The 19,575-nt window shown below is 40.6% G+C and overlaps 2 protein-coding genes across 9 annotated transcripts in view; both read right to left on the bottom strand.

Moving 5' to 3' along the window:
- Window positions 1-9,620, bottom strand: part of CDC14A (cell division cycle 14A) — a 49,641-nt gene extending 40,021 nt beyond the window's left edge. For all 4 annotated transcript variants that reach the window (XM_071436143.1, XM_071436145.1, XM_071436142.1 and 1 more), the window contains exons 1-2: window positions 9,344-9,620; window positions 8,812-8,902 (exon numbers count right to left, since the gene is read on the bottom strand). In XM_071436143.1, the coding sequence (XP_071292244.1) occupies window positions 8,812-8,902; window positions 9,344-9,449 (197 nt within the window). In that variant the 5' untranslated portion in view covers window positions 9,450-9,620. The remainder of the gene's footprint in view (window positions 1-8,811; window positions 8,903-9,343) is intronic.
- A 2,794-nt stretch (window positions 9,621-12,414) lies between these two features.
- Window positions 12,415-19,438, bottom strand: EXTL2 (exostosin like glycosyltransferase 2). 5 transcript variants are annotated; one of them, XR_011680569.1, is made up of 6 exons: window positions 19,217-19,438; window positions 17,553-17,624; window positions 16,920-17,347; window positions 16,283-16,383; window positions 15,537-15,607; window positions 14,939-14,957 (listed from the first exon to the last, which is right to left on the bottom strand). XR_011680569.1 is itself a non-coding variant. In XM_071436136.1 (5 exons), exons 2-5 carry the CDS (start codon window positions 17,555-17,557, stop codon window positions 14,466-14,468), a joined length of 996 nt encoding a protein of 331 aa, XP_071292237.1. In that variant the 5' UTR covers window positions 17,558-17,801; window positions 19,217-19,423; the 3' UTR covers window positions 12,415-14,465. The 5 variants fall into 5 exon arrangements, 4 of the variants coding, with proteins under 4 accessions (XP_071292237.1, XP_071292236.1, XP_071292238.1 ...); XM_071436136.1 differs by lacking the exon at window positions 16,283-16,383 and having other exon boundaries at window positions 12,415-14,957; window positions 17,553-17,801; window positions 19,217-19,423; XM_071436135.1 differs by lacking the exon at window positions 16,283-16,383 and having other exon boundaries at window positions 12,415-14,957; window positions 19,217-19,423.
- Window positions 19,439-19,575: the final 137 nt, after the last annotated feature.

Here is a 19,575-nt window from a genome sequence, read left to right as displayed (position 1 = left end):
GATTAATTTAAAAGGACAATAGTAACAATTAATTTAAACAAATTAGGAGTGCTTCATCTTTTTAGTGCTTATGACATCACTGATCTCCTCCTCCCCACATTCTCTCAAACAACAAAGCCAAGACCAGTGCAAAAAGAGACAATCATATTGGTTTGATCACTCTCTAGGACATGGAGCCTTCCTGCCACACCAATGCTATTGCAGTATCATCTACCTCACAATATCAAGTAACAACAAGTGTTGGTTAAGGTTCAGTTCAGCACAAAACATTATGATGTAATTACAGAAGCTAATTAGCTGGGAAAAAGACCAAGCTTGCCAACTACTAGAACTTAATTTTTAGGTAGGACAGAAGTTAACTAAACCAAGAGAAAACTGCAGCCCCAGGAAAGCAGGGTTTAACTTCAGAATTCATCATCTTCTCTAAGATAAGTCTGCCAAATATGGTCAATAGTTCTTTTTAAAACAAAATCCTCCATACAGCTTTTCATACAGATGAAATAAAAACGTTCTAAGGACAAATATGAGTTAAGACAATCAAGAAGTTAAAACAGGAGCTCTAACAACATTGGAGTGAATGTAGCTACCAGGAAAGTCATATAGAGGGCTTCCTAATGCCTCCTCCCATACAGCTGCACTAACACATGAATCAAACCCTATCTTACTCCATCAAATTTAGAGCATTCTTTCACTTAAAAATAAGATGGAAGAGTAAAACTTATGATATTAAAATTATTTTTGAAAAATTCTTTTTAAATTGTGGAAAAATATGGAATGGGATAGTTACTATAATACAGAATGCTTAAAAAAATAGAGAGCAAAGTATCTGAAAGTTATAACTGAATACACAATTCATCTAAAGAACTGAAGAAGTACAGCCATGCTTTATGATAAGATTTATCGCAATTCATTTGCTAGAAGTCAATCAATATGAAGTAATATATCCACTTCTACTTTTCCACATGATTAAATTTGAACAGAAGTGTAGAAAAAGTACATAAAAATCAATTTAGAAATTTATCCACAAGACAAATTACTATTTTGGTGGGTATAAGGACAAAATACATTTGAATCTGTCCAGGAAGTAATTGTCTTTCTACAAAATGAAGCCATTCAGCATCTCTCAGCCTGAAGTTAAAGATGTTACAATCTTGGACTAATTCTCCATCACTGATTACCATTAAGAATCCTGTGTTTCTCTTAACACAGTGGAGAAGGGGGTAGAAGCATCTATTTTTAAGACACTGGTACTACCCCTCTTTTTCTATGCTGCAGAAACAAAATATTTCTCAGAATACAAACACAATCAAAGGAAAGGCATTTTCAGTCCCTGCTGCATCAGCATTACCACCCATACACAAAACCACTGTCAATTCCCAAGTTATTTCCCTACTACCATAGAAGCAGTATAAACCAGCTCTTGCCCTTGCTGATAAAACATTGAGGATGAAATGTGAGGCAGATAGTTAAAATAATGCATGTAACATAAGCTTTCTCCATTTTATACCTCTAAATTGGGGTAAGTTAATTACCCTTTCTTTGATGGGGCTAAGTGAAACAAGTGCTTTACAAATCTTCAAATCAAAAGAGTTCTTTGGAAGATAATACAAGGCTCTGTACTGAAGGCAATGAACTCTGATCTACAGAATCTTTCTTCAATTGACATCTCTAGGCCTAAATACAGTTTCTGACATGTTTAAGCAGGATTTAATCCTATGCACCCTCATTACTTTTTCTACAAAAGACCATTTTTATACTTGAATTAGTGACACTTGATCCTGCTTCACCCAAAGGATTTTCATCTCAAGACCAGAATTTTAAGTAAATGTAAGTGGAACATGGGAAATGGGCAGGGTATAGAGAATGGGGATGAAATGACACACCAAGTCACCAGCTGAATAAAGAATTTCATTTGGCAAAAACTGAAGAACAACATAAGAAAAGGCAAATAGTCACTGATAACAATTCATCCAATATTATTTTACTTCCATCTCTTTTACATCTAGATGTTTTAACAAAGCATTGAAAAACAGTAAGAGAAATTGGAATGCCTCTGAAGCTTAAGCTAGTTAAGAGAGATAGTTACTTAAAACAGAGGTGGAAACCAGAGGAGCAGAAGGCAGGTATGGTATTAATTACATTTAATTATATTTTGTTTTCATCAAGTACCTAGATGATACCTTAAGTTATTCTCCCCCCTCATCCCATGGGGACTTGCTACCCTAATGCTTCTCAAACTAAGTAGCAAAACCCTAGAATATCCTAGCTGAACATTTAAATACTCTACTTCAAAAATACTATCATGATGTCACCTGGAAGCAATAGCGTAAGTTTCTGGTATCTGTTTTCTCCTTGAACTCCTAGAACCATTTCTTCCTACCTGTAATTTGTGGCAGTATTATATCTGAGGCATTTGCTGTACTGTATCATAGGAATGGTCATCCCCCAAGAAAGGCCAGCCCATTGCTCTACTCTGTCACACAAACAGCTACTGTAAATTCTTCCAGGGAATTTAATGGTGAAGGAAATGCAGCCCACATCCCTTCAGTAAGAAGTCGTTTCCAACTGCAGTTCCATGGGATGCCACATGAAGGTGCCAGGTGTCAGTTCAAGCCTGAACCAGCACTTCTGAAAGCAAACACCACTTTTTGCTAAGCATTTGAATATCTCTGACCCTTGTGCTGGAGAAAAATGATAAACAGATTTCCCATCCTGAATGATTAGATGGTGCCATTCAATGAAGGAATATTACAGCCTAGGAGATTTTTAACTGAATTGATAACCTCCATAGACTCACAGAGTATGCTGAGGTCCCTTTCTGTGGTGTTGCTCTCTGGCCTCCCATTCCCCAGTCTGCCCCTATATCCAGGGTTGTCCCATTCCAGGTGCAGAATCTGGCACCAGCCCTTGCTGAATTTCGTACAGTTGGTGATTGTTCATCTCCCTAATTTGCTGAGGTCCATATTAACCTCCATCAATCTATAAGGCCAGGATATCATCTTTCAAAAATAAAATGTATTACTTATACTTTACTTCAGATGCCTGATACCTTTTCCCTACAGAGCAGTACTTTTATACTGCCACTCACTTCCAATCATGGCATGATGTTTCTTGTTTGCCACCCTATTCAGTCATTGGTTTAGTAACTTGAAAACAGAGGCACCATTTAATAACTGCAATCATCTTCTAGAGTACATATCCAGAACTGGAGCACAAAGTACAAGTATACTCATTAAAGTATGAAGTTTGCCTTCTTGAAGACTTGCAATCATATAAAGCCACTTGCTTGCCAAAACAGGAGCCCCCCAAGCTTGCAATTACTTAAGTCAAAAGATAAAACCCAAGAACCTGGTGAAATAACAAAAATACAGCTTCCTAACTGCAAAACTTGGCTAATTTTTCAGCATTTTACAAATGTCCAGCTTTTATTAAAATTAAGAGACTATTTCTCTAATTGTGATTCAGTCTTGTCTTGCTCCTCCCTCCCTCTTTCCTGCAGGAACATTCAGGTTATGACCCTCCAAGGGCCCTACTGCATCTGCTGTGAGCCTGGCCATTCAACAGCACAGGCCCAGGTGCTGCAGAAGTGGTGACCTGACTATTCAGCTACTCCCTTCCAATCAAAAACTGAACAGTTCCCACATGCAACAAATGCTCTGCGTGAGAGGATCAGCCTGCACATTCATTGCAACCTAACTGCTGCCTGGGAAATCTTACCTATTCAGGCTTTTTTCTCCAACTCCAGTTTCCTGAAGTGTGTTTCTCCTCCCCACTTCTCAAGCACGTGAAAAAAGGTGAGCACTGTTTTTGTCCTCTCATCCACTGGTTCCAGTAACATGTGGATTGTTAGGAGCTTCCTTAATTGGGCCAAGACAAAATTCCTAACGCTTAATGCTGCTTAGGGATTGTGTGCTTCTGAACAGACCAAGGGTGATACAGCAAAAATAACCCTGGAAATAGCTGAAGGCAGGAATAGTGCAGAGGCACTGGATAATGCAAAAACCCCCAGGTATTAAGTCCTTTTCATCTTGGAAGTTCCAAATACTCCTCAAGATCCTGATTCTTCAAAATCCAACAACCTACAGATCTAAGTAATAGATCATTAAAATAATTATTCCAGATACATGATTTTTTAATCCAGTGCTCCTTGATATCAAAAACAAATTAACAATGAAGAGGTTCTCGCATAAAAAGTTGCCCTGTAGAACCTTCAGGTCATATGAGAAGCCTAGTCCCTTTGGAAAAAAAGTCATCTTGACAGAGGCCAAGATGTATACATAAGGGATTTCCTAGACAAGCTACATTCCCATCCAATATAAAACTGGAGCTTAGAAAGCTGCTGTTTTATTCTGGTACCCTTTTACTGCAAACAAAAGAAAAAACTCCTCAGTGCTACTGGCAAATGCTTTTATCTTGTACTTATGAAAAAGCAAAGACAGATATGGTAAAGTTATGTATAAAATTAAGCTGGGAAATTTCCTTGTTTTAGTTTTGGACTTAATCTTGCTAAGTTTTCTTGGTCATCCAATAGTCAAGGTTGAGTTTTCAAAATTACTGATGTGAATGGCTTTCTGTGTGAAGCGACAGCTCTTATTATCGTAACAAGGCTAAGTTTTTCTTTCTCCTTTCCAATGATTTAAGCCACAGAAACATGGAGAAGTTCAGGTTTCCTATGCAACTACTGTTACTGGAGAGCCACAGAAAAGCAGCATTTAACCAAAGACAAAGCAGATAGGCTAACCCTTACTCCTGTCACAGGAAACACAAACTGTTTCTTTGCATATACAGATGCAGTAGAAGAAACAGTACTCATTTAATATTGCTGTAGCTAAGCACTTGAGAGTCTTGCTCTATTGCTACATAACTGAAGTAGCTCTCATGAGGACTGCTGTGAAATGGGCAAGTAGCACCCCATACCCTGAAAGAATGTTTCAGTGTAAAGCATGATTTACAGGGACTATCATATTTACTACTTCTATTGCTGCTTATACCATGTCAGAGATTAGAGCTGCAAAAGCTGTTTATACAAGAGATCCAAAGGCAGAACAAATGACTGAATAAAACCATTATGACTTATGAAGGCCATTATAAACCATCAATATGAGATTCCCATTTCACAGTATTTAAATTCTGACTTTGTTTGAGAAAACTATTCAGAAATAAAAAGGACATTAAAAGTTGCTTTGATAAAACTATGTGAAAGCCAAGTTAACCAGTCAAGTGTAGTATTCTCAACCCAGATCTGTTTACTGGAAGGTGAAACGTGAAAGATGCTATTCTTAGAGAATAAAAAGCTTCTTACCAGTGCCTAACTCATTAACTGAGGTCTTGCCAAGGCAAGGTTTGTCTAGTTGCCAAATGACAATCTTCATCAAGATGGATTGTTTCTCATTAACTCCATTTTTCTGAAGCTATAGTTACCTGTATTACACTATCCTGAAAGACTGTGCTCCCTTATAAGAAGTAGTGAAGACTTTATCAGGAAAAAGCTCAGAAAGTTTCAGAAAGACTGAGAAAATCTTAGAGAAACAAAACTGTCAAAGAAGAGATTTCAGAATTGTATCATTCCATTCAGGTTTCTTAATTGAGGCATTTGTGTATAATTTCTCTGGCATAATAGGCTCAAGGTTAAATTGCAGCACATTTAACTAAAATAGTGACAGTTCTAGTAGCAAGTTCCTAGTCTGCTAGCATTTAAGATAGGCTTAAATGGTTTTAAGAACATCTTTATTATCTTTTTAGTGTGAATGTTTAAGTTAGACAGTATTGTGAAGTCATTAGAACGGTTGAAAACTTCAAGTGAGAACTGAAGTCTAAAGTGCTCAAGATTACATAACCCCACTTTGTGTATAATTTAGTGATAAATCATGTGACAAGGTACAGGAGCAAGTCAACCCCAAACTTCCCAAACCATCAGATCTAGCACTACAGCTCTTTTGTTTAATAAATGGGGTATAGTACTAACATAAAAATTACTTCCTTATGTCTCTTCAAGAGTAGGGGGGAAAAAAGGAAGCAAGATAGTGAGTTTTTAAGTACTATGTGATCCAGTAACAGGCTCTCTGTAATCAGGCAACTCCAACCCTACATATTCATGAGGTTTTCAGATCAGATACTGCTTCAGCAAAGCAAACTGACACCTCAGTAAAGTCAGCCAAATAAAATTCTGAAACAAGCTAACAGAATAGGAGCCCAAGGAAAAGCAATTTAAACAGAGAAAGAGCTGAAAGAAAAGCAGTTTACTTCCAAGTACCATGAAGTATCTTTATCTTGTCATTACAATGATGCATCTAAGCAAAGTTAAATCAATAAAGAATTGTATTAATGTAATTACTTACACACCTCACAGGTGCTGAGGATTTCATGCCTGAGCAGACATCTCCTATCCCCCTCCTGAGAACTTTCTGAGCAAGTAATTTGATTGAAAAGGATAAGTGGCTGTGGAATTCTGACCACAAGAACCACCCAAGGAGGCCATTTCCATGAAGATTCTGCAAACCACTGTTCTGAGCTACAGCATTTCGAAAGTCACTTCCAAATATTTACTTTGCTGTCATGCAACAAATACTTCTAATCACTTTCTCACAAAGAAGACTGCATTTTTGAGGAAGTGAGGAGACCATCTGATCCCTTGTATTAAAGTTACACTCCACTACTACTTGCAGACAAGCCCTGTCAGGCCCCCTTTGTGTGCAGCCTGGGAAACACAAGGGACTGATGTCAAGCTTGTTGATAACATGAGGGAAGCTATAGTAAAATTAGCACTTCCCCAAGAACTGAGCCTTGCAGTCTATTCCTCAACTTACCTCTAGCCTTCCAAATTCAGAAAGACATTAAAAACATACATAACATGGTAACCCTACCAAACACTTGCTTTTACTTCCCCAAGACCATATAAATCTCCTTAGATATGAGAGGGAAAAAAAAAATAAGATCAGGCATTACCAAATATTGCAGACACTGATAGGTATGGGTGCTGCAATACAAATACCAGGGAAAAGTTTAGCAATGATATGTAAAAGGTTATTACACAATTCCTTGGTACCACCTGGTAACTGTCACTTATTTTCATATCACATTTCAGCATTTTATGAGCACAAAAGGGAAAATATCTTTATGGTATCAGATACAGGAGAACAACTTTAAAATGGGCCGAACAGATTAGGAACCATCAATTCAGAACATCCACCAGGAGTTACGTGTTCAAAGTCTTTAGTTGTGCCCTAGTAGATAAAGGAAACTTTGCTTCTTTCCATTAGCCAGTAATTATATCTGGTATCAGGTTACACTTTCACAGGTCGTTAACACTGGGTTAAGGAATATACCTACAGAATTTCCTTTACATGTTAAAGAAAATTACATTCTCCTCCACGCCCTCTCAAATTTCTCAGTATTTTTTTTTAAATATGACACTGTCCTTACACAAATGGCTCAGTTACAGGCCTTGGTTAGTACAGCCATCTGTAACTAACAGTACAGAACTAATCTCCTTCTTACCCACAAGATCAAATGCCACCTAAGAGTCCTTCACACTTCCTAAAAGCACATTAAAAAAATAAAACATAATACTGAAGTCTGGAAGAGATACAAGTTTCCCTTCTTAATGCAAATGTAACACTTTCATATCACACAAATTGCTCAGGACCTTCCCCAGTTGAGTTCTGCTTTCAATATTAGGTCAGCCTTCCCTTGGGATACTCCAAAGGTCCCTTCCAATCAAAATTCCTTAACGATCATTAAAGAACTTACTCCCAACCCAAGCAGCCCATTACAAAAGTCGGTTTTCAGAATCAACTATTGGGAACTCCAGTAGAAGACACACAGTTTAAAGATAAGAAAACATCTAGAAAAGATACCCTGGAATGAAAAGCTATGCAAAGAAAATAAGCTAAAAACCAAGGAATATTGGCTTACATCTTCACAGAAGCAGTGCTGGTTACTGGAGAAAGGAGGGAAGAAGGGTTGATGTTCACAATTGCTTCCAATCATTTGGAAAGCAAGTTATGCTTGAAATAGGAACACACTTTTTGTTTCACTTCTGCTGCAGCCAACTCCGTGTCAAGCAGATAGGGATATATCATCACACAGGAAACAGTTGGTCTTGAAATGCAGTCCAAAGCACCAACTTTTTAGCCACAGCACAGAGTGATTATTTGTTTGGTGTTTTTTATGTCCTTAAGTAGTATTCAAAACTATAATCAGTTTTATTTTTTACCTTCTATATGAAGTCAGTGTCTTACAAACATGAACCTTTTACTACACAGAAAATATTTTTTCTGCTGTTCTAAAGATACAAAAGCCATCAAGAAGTGCTATCTCAAAACCCTCAAATAAAACCAGAGTTATAAAAGAAGTTGCAGACGCTCTTCAAGAGCACATCTAAACATTTCATTCTTATGATTCTGTAAACTTCATACTCTCTATACAGGAAACTACAGGAAATATAAAACAAACTTCTGTTTATCTATTCGTGCCAAATAACTCTTCTACTTAAGACACCATTCAATAAAGTGTGATTAGTCCAAATAGACCTCCATGTTTTAAACAAATCTTACAAGGCTTAGATATCCTTCTTTGAGCTCAGCCACGACTTAAGCCATTTAACTGCCCTTGCAGCTGTTTTTATGGGTCTTTTTTAAGCATCACCTTGTTAAACTAGTTTCAGCTAATAAAGAAATACATCTGGACTAACTTCATGCTCATATTCTATGCAAGTAACCCAACGGGGCAAAAATGTTCTATAGAATACGTCAAAGTGTGTTGGGGAGACTCTCAGGTGATCACTTTGAATATGCGAACCACAACACTTACTTTTCATAGACCAGTTCCTCATCGGTACAGAAGTAGTGGGTATTTACGGTACTTTTCGGTTTAGTTCGTAAAGTAGCGAAGTACAGCCGATCTGAAAGACAGATTAGAGGCACAGCGTCGGTCAGCGAAGGCAGCCGGCCGCCGCCTCGGGGCACGCCTGTCACCGCGGGGCGGAAGAGCCTCCGCCGCTGCTTTTTCTGCTGCGTGAGCGGCGGCGGGAGCGCCCGGAGCGCTCCGCCCGCGGGCCCTGCCCTGCCGGGAGCCCCTCGGCAGCGGCTCCGGCCCGGCGAGCAGCGCGCAGTAACAGGTGCCGGCCCCGCGCCTCGCCCGGAGCGCGGGGAAAGCGGCGCCGGGGCGCCCGCGGCAGCCGGGGCGGGCAGCCCGCGAAAGCCGCCGGGCAAAGGGGCCGGGGCCGAGCCGGGCAGGCTGCAAAGCCGGGGGAGGGCGGTAGAGAAGCCAGCGAGTTTCCTCGCTGGGGGAGGCTCCGGGACCCCGCGGGCAGGGGATGGGGCGGCTCCCGCCCCGCTCTCACCTTTCACGAACTCCGAGGCTCCCAACAGGACTTCGGAGGCGGCCGCCGCCGGCTCCATCTTAAAGAGGGCCCGGAATAGCGAGGCGCGGGGCGGCTCCGAGCTCATGGCGCTCCGGAGCAGCGCCGGCGGGGCCGGGGCGCGCTCGCAGGGACGCGACCCACCGGCCAGAGGGGCCGCCCGCCAGGGCCCAGGGTGCTGCGAGCGCAGCGGCCGCAGCCCGCATAGGAGCGGGAGCGGAGCCGAGAAGAGCCCCGGGACACGACGGGCAAGCGCCCGCAGAGACTCCAGCTCCACCCCGCCCCCAGCCAAGAGACGCCCCCGGATAAAGCGGCAGCGGGCGGTTACCAGGCGACCGGCGGCGCTCTGGCAACCGCGTTACGGAGCCTTTGTGTCGCCCAGCCCAGGGCTGACGCTGCGAGTGACCGGCCCCCCGCGCTCCCCCCGCTCCCCGGCCCGGCAGCGCCCCTGCTCCGGCAGGCAGCGGCCCTGAGCCCGGCACCGCCCCGCCCTCAGCCCCGCCTGCCCGGGCAGCAGCGCCGCCGCGCCCCGCTGCGCTGGGGCTGCTTTTCCCCGCCCGGGGGCGGCCCGTGGCAGAGCGCCCCACGGGCCGACCTGGGCGGGTGTCGCGTACAGCTCGGAGCGGGGCTGAGCCGGAGCGCTCCCTCAGCAGCGCGGGCGGGCTCCGGACGGGGGCAGGCGGAGCGGCGGAGCCTCAGGCGCGGGGGAACCGGCCGAGCGCCCATTGCGCTACCTGGGACACCCTTTGTCGTGACAGACAGGTCGGTTGATCAATCAGAGGCCGCCCTGCTACGCCTGCGGCCAATGAGCTGGCGGTGCCCCGGGGAGCGCCCCGCCCCAGGCCCCCCGCGGCCGCCGCTTCCCGCCCGGGCGGTGCCGGGAGCGCTTGCGGGCAGCGGGAGAAGCCGCGGGCGCCTGAGGCGCGGAGCTCTCCTGACGCGCTGGTTCGAGCGCTGGGCGCGTTCTTCCGCCTCTCCCCTCTAGAAGGAATGGCTAAGTGCCAAACAGGGCAGACTGTCCGTCTCAGTTTTACAACTAAAGCAAAGGTTGCAACGGAGAGGTTCCTTGAGGAGATAACAAAAGGGGGTTAAAAAAAGTCACTCTTCCCCCGAACAAGCAAAAAAAATCCACTCTTGGAACACCTTTAAAAGATGTTGTAATATAAAGCCATCTGCAGCCCTGAGGTTCGCATTTGTATCACCAGCTTTCCCTAACACTATAAATAACCTACTGTAACCACCAGTGCATAGAGTTAATCCTGGTGTGTCTGCTAATGAGGCTAAACATGAGTGTGAAACCCTTCTGACTCCTTAGTTTTTAATCTGGTGTCATAAGCACTGGATAATCTTTAAAACTTTACAAATAAGGTGAAGGACTGCCGAAGACACTGCAGCTGTTTTGTACTTGCTTAATTTTTGTGTTGATTTTAATGCTTTGTACCTGTGTTCTTACACTGCTTTTTTTCGACTTTTTTGGAAAAGCTCCAAAACTAATGTGCGAAATATGACCCTGTTTGTGCCTGATTCTGAAACCTGAGAAAAGCTCATTTTCAGTTGTAAGTACTATTTCATACAAGATGTTCACAAGAAAGAGACTGCAGTCTTATGTAGCAGCAAATTAAATAAAGGTTGTTCCTTTTCATGGAAACCGATGTTTTTCTTTAGCCTGTTTTTCTACAACTTTCACTTGTGTGTAACTCTTAACAAAATCAAGTATTTCACTAGTGGTTTTTTATTTACAAGCAATTTTCTGAGGGCTACTGTATCCTGTGTAAGAGACAAGGTATTAAGGTATATTGTCCAGAACTGCAATTTTTTAATGCCCTTTTTTACTCTGACTTTCACTACAGTTCAATGTAACACATTTCCAAGTGAGTGCTGCACTCTGCTTAAGGGGAGTTTGAATGAGCACACTTGAAATAACTTTAGCAACACTCTTGGGCAACAGAAGGAAAGATGGAGCAGTCTACAGCCTACTATCCAGTATCTAGAATATGTAGAAACAGAATTTGTGTTAAAGCCTAAGAAATGTAAACCTATCCAGCTAGACTGGTGAATCTAGGAGGTAAATATTACTAGATGCTGAAGCCCAGCTGTCACATTCTTGTATACTGCTTATATGTCTTCTGCAAAGTTGAAATTTCATTTTTCATTGTAGAAAAGTTCTCATTTGTGGCAATTAGCTGCAGCCTTTGTAAGCATCAGAAATAAACATTTCTTGTCTTCCCTGTAAAAATATGTGCAAAATAACCTCTGTGTTTTTTCAATTCCAGTAGTGTGTCATAGCTATTAGTATGATTATTTCATGAATTTCACTTTGCAAAATGCTAGCTTTAAGAATATTTTAAACTAGTACAACTTAGTTATTCTAATTAATACTATGTACTCGTTTTAACATTTGAGATCAAATATCAAGGCTGCAGCGACATCTTGTGGCATTTTTTTGTAAAGAAGCATTTTCTTGTGCATTTTAGCACTATATCCTTTTTTATCACAGATTTTTAAAATATATATTTTAGATACCATGGTCAAAATCCTGTGTTGCATTAACCGTAATTTCAACAGAACATTCAGAGGTGGTGATGATTCTGTTTAGACTCCAAAATATTACCAAATGACATAGATAATCTCTCAGAGAAATAATCACATACATATTATTTTGCTTAAAATATAACTTTTTGGTAATGTATTTTCAGTAAAGAATCCTAAGACATTTTTAAAACTACCAAGGAATAAAAAAATCCACTTTTAAAAAATAAGCAAATAACCCCTTTTGGTTCCAAAGTACAGTGAATTATGGCTGGAGCTTAAGTCTTATCTTTGTATTTTCTTTGCTAAGACTAAATGATTAAGGCTGTTGGTTATTTTATGCCTTTTCTTCCTTCATAAGTAGGCCTTACCTAAATTAAATGAATGTATGTGCCAACAAGTACACATTTTTAAAAAAAAAAGAAATCTTGGTGCTTCTCATGAGTATGCAAACTGTGAGCTTACTTTAGACATCTTAACACTTAAAATTTTGGTCAATAATCTGAGAATAAACACATCACAAGTCTGCTTTCTGTATTTTATTTTACAATGGTGCAAATTAAATGGAACGGTATCATTAAAAGCTTGTTCTATTAATTCTTTCACTGATACAGAAGAAATCAAAACAACTCCTTCGCTCCAACAAAGAGCCCAATACTAAGGTTTGGCTGAGTTGACAGTTCATTTCACATTTCAAAAATAAGGTTAACAACGACTGTGAGTCTTCACAACTCTAGCTGATACTGCACAGAACAGAAATAATGGAAATTTGCATTTCTGGAAAGGTCATAGACCTGTTTGTATACTACTTAGCACTACAGCACAATAATTAAAAACTACTTTTCACTATTACAACAAAATTAAGCAGACTTTACATTGCCATGTTAAGATTCTGCCCTTTAAATCTTACAAAAGTACTAGGAAGACTTCACTGAACAGAAATCAAATCCTTTAATACTGATAGAACAAGGCAAAAGATTCCTTCATTCCCCCAAAGACTCACACCCTGCTGTAAAGAACTTGTCATATTTTCACTCTTTTTTCAGCTAACGTATTACAAATCATTATAGACTTATATACCATTTGTGCAGATCCTATTTGTGTACCAGGTATTAGCTGTGACTGGTTGCCCACAGCTACCTTTGAACTGATTCTAAGAATCAATTAAAAGCTGATGCAGATGAAACTAAATCTGCTTTGGATGCCAAATCTGATTCTGTGACCCAGGAAAATCTTTGTCTTTTATTCTTTCCTCCATACACACAAAAAAAAAGCCCAACCCTTCTGCAATTTCATTGGAAAAGTTTTGCCCTGTCTATGTCAATAGAAGGTTTCCAGAATTACAGAGTCCCAATCCAACAAAAGCCATTAACAGCAGCTCTGTTTCTTGCTATAAATAATGTCAGGGAATTCAGAGACTGATAATAGTCCATCCCTGTCAAATATCACTGTACCTTAAAATACTTTTTTTCATAATGCTTTACCCCATTTATTGTACATTTTAACTCTGTTGTCATAGCCACCAAAAACAGAGGAAAGAAGGAACGAAAAAGTAAATACTCATTGAAAGAGTAGCTAAAAAACCAGACCTGTAAAATTACAAAATGTGCACTGTAATAAATGTTGAACACCCTGTTCTTACTAGGAACTGTAAATAAGAAATCTTTAACTAATTGCGGATTTTCCTGGGTGCACGTTTGTAACAACGTATATGCAAAATATCAAAATAAAACTACGTACTAAAGAGATATTAATAACTAACATTCCATCCCCTTTTCTGGCTGCTTATATAAGTTTCATATTTCATGTATTCATGTTTCTTATATTTCCAACCTCTAGAATTTACCTTTCAGCTGCTTGCAATGTTTCAGCAACTCCAGGCAAATCAATAATAGAAAAAAAAGCCACATCAGAGATCATTTTCCATTAACTGAGCAGGAGTAGATATTGTAGGCAATGGTTTAAGGACTATCTGAGATTAAGGTGAGGTACTCTTCTGGCTTTCATAGCAGCTTCAAGAACATCTCAGAACACCAAGTAGCTTATATACAAACTTCAGGAGGGTTTGTACAGGAGGCTAGAAGCCTGGCCAGCAGTTCACTGTAGCTCTTCTACAGCTTCACTGGAAACTGGGTAGGAGCAGGTGAGGAGTGGGAAGGCAAGGGAGCATCTCAAAATATAACTGTCACAAATATGCCTAGACCTCATTTCACTGGATAGGTATATTTAAGGGGAAAAAAAAATCCAAATGTTAAGATCTGAAGAATTGGAGTGCATTTTTGTCTGCATGTTTCTGAAGAACTGACCTAATTCATTGGAGTAGCTTTTCAGGTTTTAAGGAAAGAGGATGATTTTATCACAGCTAAGCATGACTACATATTCTTTAATTTTTCTCAAAACTTATCTTTGTGAATTCGTTAGAAAGGAAAGAAAATACATAAAAAGCTTACTGGAGACAAAATCAGAGGCTACAAAGAGGGATGGCCAAGATGCAGTAATTACACCTTCTTCTCTCCTTGAACTCAGTACAGTTCACTGAGTATTGTTTAACATTTAACACCTTAAATTCATTGGCTTACATTTTATTTTTGTGATTGGCATAATTAGGAAAACCAAACTGAGAAATCATGATATTAGAATATTTTAAGGGCATGCCATCATAAATATTAACGAGTTTATTTACACAGTAGGATCTCTGTAACAAATGCTCTGCTCGGTGCCACATTCCAGAATAGCCACTGTTAGTGTCTTTTTCTAAATTTCTTATGTCAACAGGCTTCACAAACACTCCTGAAGGCTTTCCAGTATGCTTGGCTACCAGAAAATTCATGGCAATATCATCACAGTTTTGAGTTTCATCTATTAAGGCGTAAACTGCTTCTGGCTGCTGTTGAAAGTCTTCTAAATAGCCACTGTGAAAAAATGCTGCACCGATGAGCACCATGGAATACTGATCTCCATTGCCAAACCCAGGGTTCTGCAGCTCAAAGCTGCCATAACTGTAGACGCCTGAAGGAGTAGAAATGTGCTTTCTAGGAACAAATCCCACTATATGCTCTGGAAATTGCTGAAAGAAAAAAAGAAATTCAACACTTATTTCACAGTGTGGGGTTCACTTCAGTGTGTTCATAAGAGAGATTTATGTATTTTTTAAATGAAAGGAGGACAACATTATTGCCAGGAAAGAATTAAATTGTTGGCATATGGTCCCTCTGATCTGCATAAATGTTGCAATTAAGTACAGTTCCACAAAACTGATAGTCTGCCTCATTCCACATCACATAGTGCCAACAAAATATCGACCCACAACTGGCAGCTGTGTATTTGGCACGGAAAATAACTTTACAGACAATTTCTTGTGTTTTGCAAAACAAAACACACAGAGTACTATGCATTTAAATAAAGTCAGCAGTTAGCAACTTCATGGTTTTGTAAAGTAAGAGTTAAAATTTTAAAGTTACAGATACTACTAAAAAACAAATTTTAGAAACTTTGCAATTTCTATTCAACACTTCAAACTTCCTAAAATCTAACTTTAAAGCTAGAAAACTAATGGTAAAACAGTGTGATACAGTATTGCTCTAACTAAAACTATTAATCTCAAGTGCAGCTCACAAATACTGCCTGCCAAGATGCAAAACATTACCTGCCAAACGGAAAAGGCAAAAGCAAGGTCATGAGCACTGACTAGTGTGTCATCATCCATCATTAAAACAGCTGAAGGGAGGAAAATGAGAGAAAAACATTTAATTGATCAAAAGATTAAATACATGACCACAGTATACAGCACAATATTTGACAAATGAAATATAAAATTTCTACAACTATTAAGCTGAATTGCAATTCCTTGAAAGTAGATTGGTAAAACATAATTAGATTTCAAAGCTAAAGCAAGGTTACAGCTTTGTGGTAACTGGAAGCAAACCTAAGTTCTAGATTATTTGCCAGGCTGTTACAAAACTCAGCAACCTTTGATCATCTGTAGTACAGCTGGAGAAATACGTGTTAGAAAACCTTTGGGAGTGTTTGGCAAAGCAACTTAAAATTCTACTAATCTTGTTTAAAGATACAAGTAGAATAGAGTTAGATACTTTTCTTTAGCATTTACACTACGTAAGCAAGTTAAATTGCCCAGGCAACATTCAGTATTTTCAAGTACAGAAGGAAGACTCTTTGCCTTACGTTTTAGACAAAAGACTACCAGGAAGTGGAAAAGGAAGGATATTCTTAGATCTGAACTGCAGATGCATTAAATCTTTTAAAGTTTGCAGTTAGCACAGATCTTACTACAATAAGTAAAACACTTGGGAAGTTGAAGTTTCCAGTGTCTTTCTAGAAATCACGTGTTTGGACTAGCAGGCATGATAGGAAGGGGGCAATAAATACAATTACCTTTACTAATCATGAGTAAGGTCAGGTCTGTAATGCAACATATTGGGGGTTTTTCCACTTGAAACAAACAGGATTTATTGTTGTACACGTCCTAGAAAGAGCTTAGGAAGAATATTTAGATGAATACCCAGGAGACTGGAGAAGGTACTCTTAAATAAAAGGGTGTGTCATTTGAGATAGAAAGCCAGACAGCTGGGGAGGGAAGTTTCTCAGAAGAGCAGAACATGCTTGAGAATTTAGTCTTAAGAGGAATGGACTAAATCAAGTCTTTATCAGATGACTTAAGTCCAGATTAGTGCAGACACTCAACAAATAACATGCATTTTGAATTTCAGTTTATGGTACAGAAGGAAGAGCAGCTGAACTACCTACGTCTGCCTCACAAAGGAAATGGAGAACTGTTGCAAAAGACCTTGAAATGCATTTGATATTCCTCTTTTCTTTACTCTTCACTGGGGGCCTGTGGTGGTGTGCACCTGATGTGATAACACAGGGTTCCTCTACACTACCCACACTCTATGAAGTGGTCCACAAGATCCATTGATTTATTACACACTATAACTCAACCATCTCTCTTTTAATTCAGATTTCAAGCATGAAAATAATATTAGTAATAGTGATATGAACTGCTGATTACCTTTTGTTTCCAGGTCAGGGAAATTCTGCAGTCTGTTTCTCATACGATTTACAGTTTGAACTTTAAAGACAACAGGGACAGGATGAGGCCCCAAGGAATTCCACATTTCCTCTGGTGTCTTCTCACCAATGTTGTTCCACACCACAATTACTTTATGTAGGTGGGGGATTGCTTGATAATGATTTAAAAGCTTTAGCAGTAAGTCAGTTCTATTGTATGTCTGCATAATAAGAGTGAATGAATCCAGGGCAGACTGAGTCTGGGTTTTTGGTTCCCTTCTCGAGTTGGGCAATTTGTCATCTTTGATAGTGGGAAGCAAAGCTGTTAAAGCACCTGCCACAAGAAGCAAGACGATGATCACCACAGAGGTGAAGCGCAGTAGGCGGATTCCCATAACTCTTCCTGGAAGCTTACAGAAGTGAAAACACCTTGAAAACAAGTAACAGGAAAGGAAGTCATTAAACCCATGTACAGTGTCCTATCTTGATCAAAACTCCCAAAATATTAAGTACATTTTCACTTAAATAAGTAAATAAGGAGAACTTCGCAGAATTTTGAATAATTTCTTTCCAAACTGCAAATAACTTGCTTGAAAATATGAAAGTAATAAGTCTAAAATGCCTCACAGCTTACCTCATTGTTGCCACATAGGATTGTTTTCCCAGCTTGTTTTTACAGGGCAGTTGTTTGTGATCTTTGAATCTGCTGGAAATTAAAGGGATTCTATAACTGGAGATCAACAGTTATCCACATGCTACCCAGCATGCTTTTACAAGTAAAAGGTCCTCTAATTATTGACTGATATATGCATTCATGGCAATTATCCCATTCCTTTTCCTGATGCTCAGTTGAATAGTTATCTCTGCCTTTCAATGAACACTCCTGAAAGAAGTCATTACACCAGATGGTTAAAAAGAAAAGAACAGTCTGTTTCTCTGCTTGTAAAATTGCTGCTTTGTGCCAGTGCAATGTCTGTGTGTTCCACCCCTAAGTTCAGCTATGGAGACACAAGTAGGTCTTCAGAACCTGACAGGTGTTTCTGTGCTCACCAGGCACCACTAAAATATATATTTGGCTACCACAGTCAGGCAAATGCAATTTTATCCCAATAATATTTTATTTTCTGGGTCATCCCCTTCACATTCTCACTAAGATTATCATTTGGATCAGAGGTTTAAGACACAGCATTTTGGTCTCCCATGAGGTTTGGCAGCTTGGAAAATATGAGTGCAAGCACATAAAAGAAGGATATACAGGACTCAGGACAGCAATATAGGAAAGCTGTGGTCCTAGGTTGTTGGAGAGATTTTTGTTCCTTTAAAACTTGCTGAACAACCAAAGAGTTGTTAATTTTGATTTAAGAATGGTACTATGAAAGCTTAGAGCAATTAGAATTTGTTGAATAATTGGACCTCTGTGAAATTCTGTAAGAGTAATTTGTTTAGGCTATATACATTTGCTTCTTAAAATTACAGATTTGTTATTGTGTATATACCAATCTGAATATGTCCACATATACAGGTCTCCCCAAATCTGATTGTCCACATATACAAATCTCCTCAAATTACTATTACTTTGTGACAAGAGGTCACTGAGACTATTTCCAGAAGCTAACTGCTTGTTCTGGTTGCTTCATTTCATAGGGAACAAACAATCATGCCTGACTTCTAAAAATTATTAGCAGCAGGGGCAACACAGCATTTATGAGATCCACTATATTCCCATCAAATATGCTTTTGAAGAAGTGAACCTCAGATCCTCTTTCAGCAGTTTGCAACCAAGTTGCAACACTTACCAATGCTATCGTAATGATTAATTCAACTTTAAAAGCATACTTAAAACGAGAATATAAATACTGCTTGCTGTTTATGAGACTTTGCTTGCCATACCTTCTAGTGCTTACAATAGGTGTAGTGATAGGCAATTATGACATTACTATGTATTCTCAAAATAAACGTCTGTTGAGGTGTTTTAAAATTAGCATCATGGCCCTTTCCAACAAGCAAATGCAGATAAGATGCCAATTAAGTTATGAAATTTCAATGCCAGATTGACGTCTTTTTAAAAAGCATACAATACTACCTGCAGAGAACACAAAGTTGACGAAAATAAAATCCCTACATCAACGACCACTATTTTAATCCTCGTTTCAAGAAAAAGAGTTCTCGAACGGGGTCCCCTCCCTTGGCGGGCAACACCTCTTGACAGCACCCCGCAGTAGTTGGGTGCAGCCAGGCAGCAGCACCGCCCGGCACCGCACGCCCCGCTCGTCGCCCCTCGCCCACAGCTTCGCTCACGTTCCGCAGGTGCCGCTATCGCCGCTTCTCCCGGCCGGGCTGTGCTTCCCAGGGGTCACCGGCAGCACGGCAGGGCAGGGCGGAGGAGGCACCGGCCCAGCCCCGCCGCTCAGCCCCGCACAAGCCGCTCCGGTGACTCAGGGGCGGCCGTGCGGGACCACGGCAGCGCTACGGCGGCGCCGCCGTGCCCGCTTCCTGCGGTGCGTCCCTGCGCTTCCTCCCGGCAGGCTCCGGATTGTAGTCCTGGGTCCTGAGCGGGCGGAGCGCTCCGGCGGCTCTGGCTGTCACACGCCGAGCGCGCTGCCCCGCCGCCCCCGCCCCGTGCCGAGCGCTTCCACAACAGCTGCACCGGGAGCAGC

The sequence above is a fragment of the Agelaius tricolor genome, unplaced genomic scaffold, assembly GCF_023055355.1.
Source record: "Agelaius tricolor isolate 1412-34295 unplaced genomic scaffold, bAgeTri1.0.p SCAF_11, whole genome shotgun sequence".
NCBI classification, from domain to species: Eukaryota; Metazoa; Chordata; class Aves; order Passeriformes; family Icteridae; genus Agelaius; species Agelaius tricolor.
Note: the sequence above shows the minus strand (reverse complement) of the source record. Positions and strands in the feature narration are given on the sequence as shown.